General features: G+C 36.9%; 1 protein-coding gene across 2 annotated transcripts; it reads right to left on the bottom strand.

The window, feature by feature from the left end:
• Window positions 1-2,824: 2,824 nt before the first annotated feature.
• On the bottom strand, window positions 2,825-7,470 carry LOC107811300 (D-ribulose kinase-like). Of its 2 annotated transcripts, none has more exons than XM_016636198.2 (8): window positions 7,025-7,470; window positions 5,962-6,101; window positions 5,639-5,891; window positions 5,385-5,517; window positions 4,642-4,730; window positions 4,034-4,311; window positions 3,273-3,342; window positions 2,825-3,191 (listed from the first exon to the last, which is right to left on the bottom strand). In XM_016636198.2, the coding sequence occupies exons 1-8, from the start codon at window positions 7,283-7,285 to the stop codon at window positions 3,000-3,002; spliced, it is 1,416 nt and encodes a 471-aa protein (XP_016491684.1). In that variant the 5' UTR covers window positions 7,286-7,470; the 3' UTR covers window positions 2,825-2,999. The 2 variants fall into 2 exon arrangements, with proteins under 2 accessions (XP_016491684.1, XP_016491685.1); XM_016636199.2 differs by having other exon boundaries at window positions 5,962-6,105; window positions 7,025-7,363.
• Between the last annotated feature and the right edge of the window lie 1,183 nt (window positions 7,471-8,653).

The raw sequence follows: 8,653 nt of genomic DNA, 5'->3' as shown, positions 1-8,653 counted from the left end.
TATATATATATATAAAATAAAGTAAAGCAACAGAAATATCGCAGTAATAAATACTGAAATGTATCAAGGAAAGAATCATAGAAAATCAACAGCTCAGAACACCACAACTCAACAGGGGATCTCCCGAGATGCCGTCTAGTAGTCCCAAACGTAAATGTGCAGGGGGATCTCCCGAAATACCATTCCGTAGCCCCAAAGTAAATATGCAAGACAAAGGGAATCTTTCAGAATACCGTTCCATAGTCCTAAAGTAAATATGTAGTACAGAGGGTTCTCCCGGAATACCGTTCTGTAGTCCCAAAGTAAATATGCAGCTAAACAACAAGGTTCAATAATCATGGCACAGAATCTTACAATTTGTCCTAAATACAAGTTAAGAAAGGCAGGTAAACCACTAAACATGCTGCACGTAGTTCAAGTAAAAAGTTAAGGCAAATAGGCATGCTTTCTTAGTCTAACATAATGCTACACATGCTAATAATTTCAAATAGGAGGAAAGACAGGTTGCTTTTTAATGAAAATCGGGTTTTCCAACAAAATAGACCTCACGTATACGACGCTCATATAACAACAATAGTACCAATCCTAAATGAAGTTACCCCACATAAGGTTAGGCAAGCCACTTACCTGGAACCATGCACAAATCAATCCAAAATTATGCTCTTTCCACGAATATCTGACTCTGAATGATCCAAATCTAGCCAAAACCAATTACATAACATATATAACTACAAGAAACTAATCTAACGAATGGAATCAAAGTTAAAGCAAAAAATTGAAAAATTGCTCAAAAAATTTCCCCAGGCCCACGTCTCGGAATCAGGTAGAAGTCACAAAATACGAACACCCACTCACTAACGAATTCACTCGTACCAAAATACTCAAATCCGATACAGAAATCTTGATCAAAACCCCAAAATTCGGCCTAAGAACTTTTCTCAATTTTTCACCCTAATTCCGAAATTAAATGATGAATTCAAGTATAGATTAGTGGAATATAATAACATAGGAGTTAGGATTCATTACCCAATGACTTCCCATGAAAATCCCTCTAAATTTCGCCTTTCATTGAGCTCCAAATTAAATTTTGTAATATGAACTTCAAACCCTCGAAAAATCCCCTTTTCTGCCTAGCGATTCTCGCTTTTGCGATCCCGGGACCGCATCCGCGGTCCCGCTTCTGTGACAGGGATTCCGCATTTGTGAGTTTTCATTAAACTTCAGAGTCTGCACCTGTACGCCTTCGTCCGCATCTGCGGCTAATCGTCCGCTTCTACGGAGCCTTGGGTCCCTCTAACCTCCACATCTGCGACTACCCTTTCGCAGATGCGACTCTGCTCCTGCGGCTCACTCATCACATCTGCGACCCCTGGCCTTTATACCCAAACTCGCACCTGTGACCTCAGTCTAGCTTCTGCGGGCCCGCATCTGCGGACCTCCCACTGCAGGTGCGAAAAACACCAGAACCAACAACTCAACAATTCTCCTAAGTCTATTTTTCAACCGTTAAGCACTCGAAACTCACCCGAGGCCTCCAGGACCTCAACCAAACATACCAACCAATCCTAAAACACCATATGAACTTAGTCGAGCCTTCAAACCATATCAAACAATATCAAAAACACAAATTAGACACGGATTCAAGCCTAAAGACCTTTGAAATTTATAAATTCTACCAACGACGTCGAAACATATCAATTCTCGTTAAAATGACCTCAAATTTTACACACAAGTCACCAATGACACTATGAACCTGCTCCAATTTTCGAAATTCCATTCCGAGCCCGATATCAAAATTTTCACTGCCGACAAAATTACGAGAATTCCAACTTTCGCCAATTCAAGCCTAAATCTACCACGGACCTCCAAATCACATTTCAGACATGCTCCTAAGTCCAATATCACTTAACGGAGCTAATGGAACCATCAAAATTCAAATCCGAGGTCGTTTATACACAAGTCGATATCTAGTCGACTTTTCCAACTTAAGCTCCAATTAAGAGACTAAGTGTCTCAATTCACTTCAAAAACCAAAAAGAACCCTCCCGACAACACAAAATAGCAAAATTAAATACGGGGCAAGCAGTTAATAGGGGATCGGATCTCTAACTCTCAAAACAATCGGCCGGGTCATTACACTTAAAAAAAAATTCACCATTTTTTCGAATTTTGCAATTCTTATGTCCAAATGCCTACTTTATGTCCCAACGGGCACTTACTTGAGATCTTGGAAATAAGCTGCCGCCACCTTGTATTTTCTTCTTTTCCATTTGAGTGTTTCCCTACATATTTAGCAAATTAAATAGTATTGCACTTTGACCTTTAATTGCGCCATTCTACGGGTAAACACTAATGTTCTCGAACTTGGGCTTGCACAAATTCAGTATGATACAAAGTGGTAAATTCTTAAAGAAAAAGAAAGAGGAAAATGTACGATCGTTATTGAAAATGTAAGAAAGATGTGTTGCAAAAATGTGGGTACAAATGCGAAACTAAACACAAAGAGGAGCCGTCAAATAGGCTATTTGGGTAAACTTTGAACAGTTAAAAGTAGGTTAAGACAATCAATTGGTCATGACCAAATTAATCCAAAATTTAGTAGGGTCAAGAATCGTTAGGTCAAGTTGAAAATAGTAAAATCGCTAGGTCAAAAATTGGTTAAGAAATGTAACATAACACTAGTTGTCAAATTCAAAACTAACCTGTATGTATCGTTTTTCTGTTTCTGAATCTCTAGGCGTACAATTAAGTTGACAAAAGGGGAAGAATTAACCCAAATAGTTCTCCACTTAATTTCTTAAACTAAAAAAAGCTGATGGATATATATATAAATAAAATTGTGTATGATTAATATAATTATTATGGTTCATTGTCCAAAATGTATTGACAAAATCTAATACATGATAGAGATGAATTGAGAACAGGCATTCCAGTTTATTGTCATGTCTTAAAAAGGAAATAAAAATGTTACATTTTCCAGTGAGATGCTATATTATATTTTAAGAAGAGCCTTTGATTGCCAACAATGCAGCTCCATAGGCAGCTTCAGTCTGATCTGCTCTGCACACAGGCAAACCGAGTACTCTCTCTCGTATCTTTATCCATTTTTCATTCTTTGAGCCTCCTCCAGAAGTGATCACTTCTTCAACGGGAGTGGCCCCTAGATCTTTCAGCAACTTATACCCCTTTGCCTAAATGTCAAAACATGAGTAATAGTAATCCTATTTCATAGAGAGGAAGAGAAACAGGAAGTTAGGGGCCACCAAACTTACCTCAATGCTAGCAATTGATTCAAGAATACCATGTAAATATTCAACATCATTTTCTGGACGTGGATGTAGCCTGCAGGTAAAATGCTAAGTGTGAGCAACGGATCCGATTGTGTGTAGATGAGCATTAACTTGAAGGCACATACATTTGGTAATTATGGCAAATAGTCTTAACATTGCTTTCTTAGCAACAGGACCTTCCAAACCTAACCAAACCTTCCATCAAATGGTTCAGATTTACTTTTCTGCGTAGATAACACAACACTGTAGAACAGCCATGATACCATCGAATCATCCAATTCCAGTTATATTGAGTACCATTCTTTAAAAGCTAATGTGAAGTTCAAAACCTATTAGCAACTTATTTCCATCTCTAAACTCAACTAAGAGTTTGAAGTTTATACTGATTATTGCTATTTTCACAAAACATTAAACTAAATGGCCTGTCATTAACATTTCTCACATCAGCAACCTTATCTGGATGTGGATCCAGTATCAGGTGAAGAATTGCCACATTTGATCTTAGCTCGGCTTCATCTATAAAAAACAACAATAGCTTGGATGCTATGGGGTTGTGGTAAATCAGGATTCTATTTCAAGACTTGCAAGTTTATTAAATCTCAACTACTCTAAATATGACACGAAATTTAAGACAGTCAGAGTGTAACTTCATAATTACCACCAACTTACCAAGTCGGGATTTAATTCAGTTTCAACAATGACATTATCACTTTTTAGCTAGAAGAATAAACATAGTTAACTACCTTGGCTCCATATTTGGATCTGCCACAGGGAATCTTTCACCAACTGCTTGAAGGGGATAATAGTCAAGAGGAGAAGCTTCAAGGGGATTTATCTGCTCGCTTAGTTTTGCCAACTGCTCGTCTGTGAACAGTTGCCTAAGAACTGCTCCCCCTGTATTAGAAGCACCTCCAACCAGCCATTTATCATCAAGACGGTGGCTATATACTCCAAATCGAGCATCTTCTACCCTTCTAGTGCTAAGTAGTTTTATGGCAAGTGTTGAACCCAAAGATGTTACCTGAGCACAAGCACAAGAATGTGATTAACATTACAATGAAGAACAAAGCTAATGAATTACTCTTACTTGTCAAAAGAACCGTTAGCATAATAAATATAGTAGACAACAATGTGATAGAGATTCCCTATACATATGGTCAGAAGAGTTTACAAGTAACCCACACCAAAAGAATACTTGGTCGACTGGATGATAAAACTATTATATATATCAACTATGCAATGCTAGTTTTATCCCAAGTGCACAAGGTATCTGCTAGAACTAGCAGCATCACCTTTTCTCATTATATATATATATATATTAAACCAACAGAAATAAGCATGCAAAACATACAGCTTTCCCGGGTTGAGTAGCGCGTGCTGCTAGAAATGCTGCTATACTGTCTGTGGTTCCGGTACAGATAACACAATCCTTTGGATAACCTGATAAAATGAAGGATTACATCAATGTCTCTGAGCTCCAAAGCCACTATGTTTGTGGAGTTTCAAAATATAAGTTATCCAATTCAAACAAATAAGGGTAGAAAGTATTAGCAAAGTTCTTTTCTCTCTTTTTTGTTATTTAAAACTAGAAAGACGATGCCCAATCCTACAGAAACTGCAAAGAACTTAATAACATATATAGAATGAGATATTTCCAAAATTAATAAAAGAAACTCCACAGAGTATGAACTAGCAAAGATGTGGTACAACTTCAGAAACAAAACAAAAGGCACTATAAATCTTGATTATGATATGCAAAGTGAGACAAAGTCCTCTCCCACGTAAAGAAAATCAATTGATGTTCACATTTCCTCAACCCTCATTTGCCTGTGTTTATGTCTTGCGACCCAAATAAAAAATAATGGACCAAATGTTCGCCCCGCAACACCTAATAGGAGCATTAAGATTCAAGATCTATTTGGGGACAAGTCATATGCAAATACAACTTCGTCCATACTGCACTAATAGTTGTTTGCTGAGAATGATAGCACAGCCAAAAACTCCTAGTAGAAAACAAGAAGCACTTTCAGTCAATGATAATGTAACTAGCTTTAATCTACTTCTGAACGGGAAGTTGAAGGAAATTAAACATACCAAATTGAGTTCTTATGTCCTCCTTTATACAACCAATTTTAGTACCAGGAGCTTGAACAGAAGGTAAAAGATGAGAATATGGCTGTGATAGAAGCCAAGATGGATAGGAATCCGTTTCAGGATCATATCCAACCTGTAATATACAAGGGGAAGCTCAGGTACTTATGGTACATTGGTAAACACATGGAAATTAAAAAGGCGTCATATATAAGAGAGAACGAAAACAGGTGTCTTTTCGTGTTTATAACAGTTACCTTCAAAGCATTATTATAGTCGGACACCCCCAGCTTGCCATGAAGTAGCCAGAGTAACCAATCTGCTTGATGTAATAATACCGCAGATTCCTTGCTCGAATCATAAGAGTTCCACCACGAGACAAGCTTGCAAAGAGTAGAAGATCCGGAGCAGACCGTATGTTTTGCAGGAGCAATAGACTTCACCAAGGGCAAAGCACTAGGACAGCTCTCATTGTACAGGAACGGTCTAGACAATGGCCTTCCGCTCGTGCTGTAGGAAAAATATATACTATTAGTCAGGCTAGAAATGGTAGTTAGAAGAAGACAATTAAGGTACCGACCTGTCCATGATGATAGTTGTTGCAGAGGTCCCGTCAATTGCAACGGATGCAACAGCTGGGCGAAGACTGGCCGGAACATCATCAAGGAGTAAAAAGAGTGTGTCCTTCCATGATTGTATCCAATCCATTTTTTCCTCCCTCTTTCTAGTAAATAAAACAAGTATTGGAACTTCATTTCCATTAAATGGGCTAGCATACTTATATGTACAGCCAGAGGAGGACCCAGGATTTGTGTGCAGCGGGGGCACCACTATTAATATAGATATGTCAGCTAATAACGACAAAATTTGACGTGTTATCATGGACATCTGCTACTTTAAAGAAATGATCCTTAAAGGCAGAAGCTTTTTTGGAGTTTTTTTAATTATATGCGTATAAACTTAGTTATCATGATAAAGAAGATGATTGACTTCTTGCTAATGAAATAACTTATCCCCTTCTAATTTCCTTTAATATTTGTTTGTCTCTCTGTTACCTTTTTTATGTTTAGAAGGATATTTCTCAAAAAGCGTTTTGAGACTATTTTGTGTAGAAGTTGACTACTATGTACTAGTGCTAAATAATTATTCATGAACTTAGAAAAGTTGAATGAAAAGAAGCTGGTGATAGGTCTCGAACCCTGGTCAAGTGGAGACAAATGCAGGTACTAAACCAGCGAAGCCAGTCCTTCTTTTGTGTTTAGGGGGCACATCAAAATTATTTAAGGGGTCCTTGTCGTATATACAAATATATACATGGCTTTTGCCGAGGCTAACGGTTCCGGTGACCCCTCCACGTAGGTCCGCCTCTGTGTACAGCATGATATAGATTTATGGTATGAGATGAGTCCTCCAAAGGACCAAAACAATCATTCATTTACCAATTTTAATGGATTTTCTCTCTATAACTTCCGTGCAGAAAGCAGCAGATTAAATAAAGTAAATGAATGAACATTCTTAAAAAAAATTACTACTCCTACGAGTATGTTTTATGCTAAATTTGAACACATTACCATAAACTGACTACCGAGTATTATGTCTGAAAATCCTAGATTCTCTCAATTCTTGTGAATAATTAAGCTTACCATATAGAGGGGGTACTCTCTCTTCCCTTCAGCATGAATGCTTCCTTCATTGTCAATAAGAGCATACCGAGCTCCAGATGTTCCAAAATCCATACCAAGATAAAGCTTCTTTCCACTTTCAAAATCATCACCTTTATATTTTGCAGAAATGAACCTTCTTCGTTTGCGAGAAACATCAGACTCCATCATTCTTGAACTTAATTTTCTCCAACTGTTAAAATGCACAAGGAACAATGATGTATTGAGAATGGTAGTTGCCATTCTTTGAGCAGTGTTAACGTTTATCTCTTAACAGATAACATAGGAGGAAGGAAGATGATTTTCTGCCAACGATTGTTTGAGCTGAAATGCTGAATACGACGGTTGACGACAGATGAACGACATCGTCTAAAGGAAGATGCCGCCAAATTTTTGATCATGGGCTTTGTCCGATAAAATTCATGTGTGGGGTCTTTATCATCGTGGTGAAATGATGGACATCGGACAGGCCCCTACTTTTGGCAGGCTTCTTGCTTGATAAAATTCTCTTGCATTATCATTGAGGTAAAGTAGGGATCTTACGGAAATGTCCCAAATAAATTATAACTTACCAACCTCTAATTATTAATTATTGACTTATCAAAATATTCAACCACATGCAAAAATTAAAAATCCAAATAAATAAAAATTCTTATTAAAAACCCAAATAAATAAGGATTCTTTCTCTCCAAGAATCACACACAAATATTTACTTCCATATTTCTAAGAATGATCAACACATTAGATGCAAGACGGGAAGAAGATTCCCTGGATGAGGTAGCAAACAAGGTGATGAAATACAAATAATACACACACACACATAAAAGATTTCAAAAATCTAAGCAAATATGGACTTTTTTCAATGGGTATGGTTGAAATTTATTGAAAACATATATATGAGCCAATATACAAAATTTGAGGAAGATTGGAGGTGATTTGGACTAATTTGGTATCAAAATTCACATTTAAAATCGAGTTCAAAAAATTCTTCTACAACACATATATCAAACATGCATCACGCATGTATCTCATACACAGATATGATACGTACGTGATACACAAATGATACACACTGTGATACGCCTATCATCTTTCTCCAAGTTCATCCTCTACTTCAAATTTTCAATTCAAACCACCTCAAAACTCTACCAAATTATCCCAAAATTAAGATTTAAACTCCTTAAGATGTATCCAATCTATTCTAACAACACCTCCTCAAAAGAAAGCAAAAATTTAATATTTTTGCCTACAAATAGCTAATTGGCTTATATTGCTAATATTTTATGAATTGACTAATTTTTGTACTAACTTACTTATGAGCCGACATAACTGGTAATTTTCTTAATTAAATCACAAATAACGGGGGAAGTGCATATATACCCAAGAAAAAAAGGCATGCATATGGTCGGTTTAATGTCACCATTGAAATCATACCCGTAATATAAAAAAATTGCTAGTTTACCAACTTCAAAATAACTTCAAACGTATAGGTCTGAAGTTGTAAAAATATTTTCTGAAGTTGGGAGACTGAACTACATGCACTTATGGCTGAACTTTTGCCTTTTTTGCTGGAAAAAGTATAGATATACCCGATTCTGAGGTCACCACTAA

This window comes from Nicotiana tabacum, chromosome 6 (genome assembly GCF_000715075.1).
Source record: "Nicotiana tabacum cultivar K326 chromosome 6, ASM71507v2, whole genome shotgun sequence".
NCBI lineage: Eukaryota > Viridiplantae > Streptophyta > Magnoliopsida > Solanales > Solanaceae > Nicotiana > Nicotiana tabacum.
Note: the sequence above shows the minus strand (reverse complement) of the source record. Positions and strands in the feature narration are given on the sequence as shown.

Excerpts from the sequence above, each read along its gene's own strand:
- LOC107811300 (XM_016636198.2), bottom strand. The coding sequence starts at position 7,285 with ATGGCAACTACCATTCTCAATACATCATTGTTCCTTGTGCATTTTAAC. Across the intron at positions 5,518-5,638 it reads ACTATAATAATGCTTTGAAG|GTTGGATATGATCCTGAAAC; the intron begins GTAACTGTTATA and ends TGTATATTACAG. Across the intron at positions 4,731-5,384 it reads GGACATAAGAACTCAATTTG|GTTATCCAAAGGATTGTGTT; the intron begins GTATGTTTAATT and ends TCATTTTATCAG.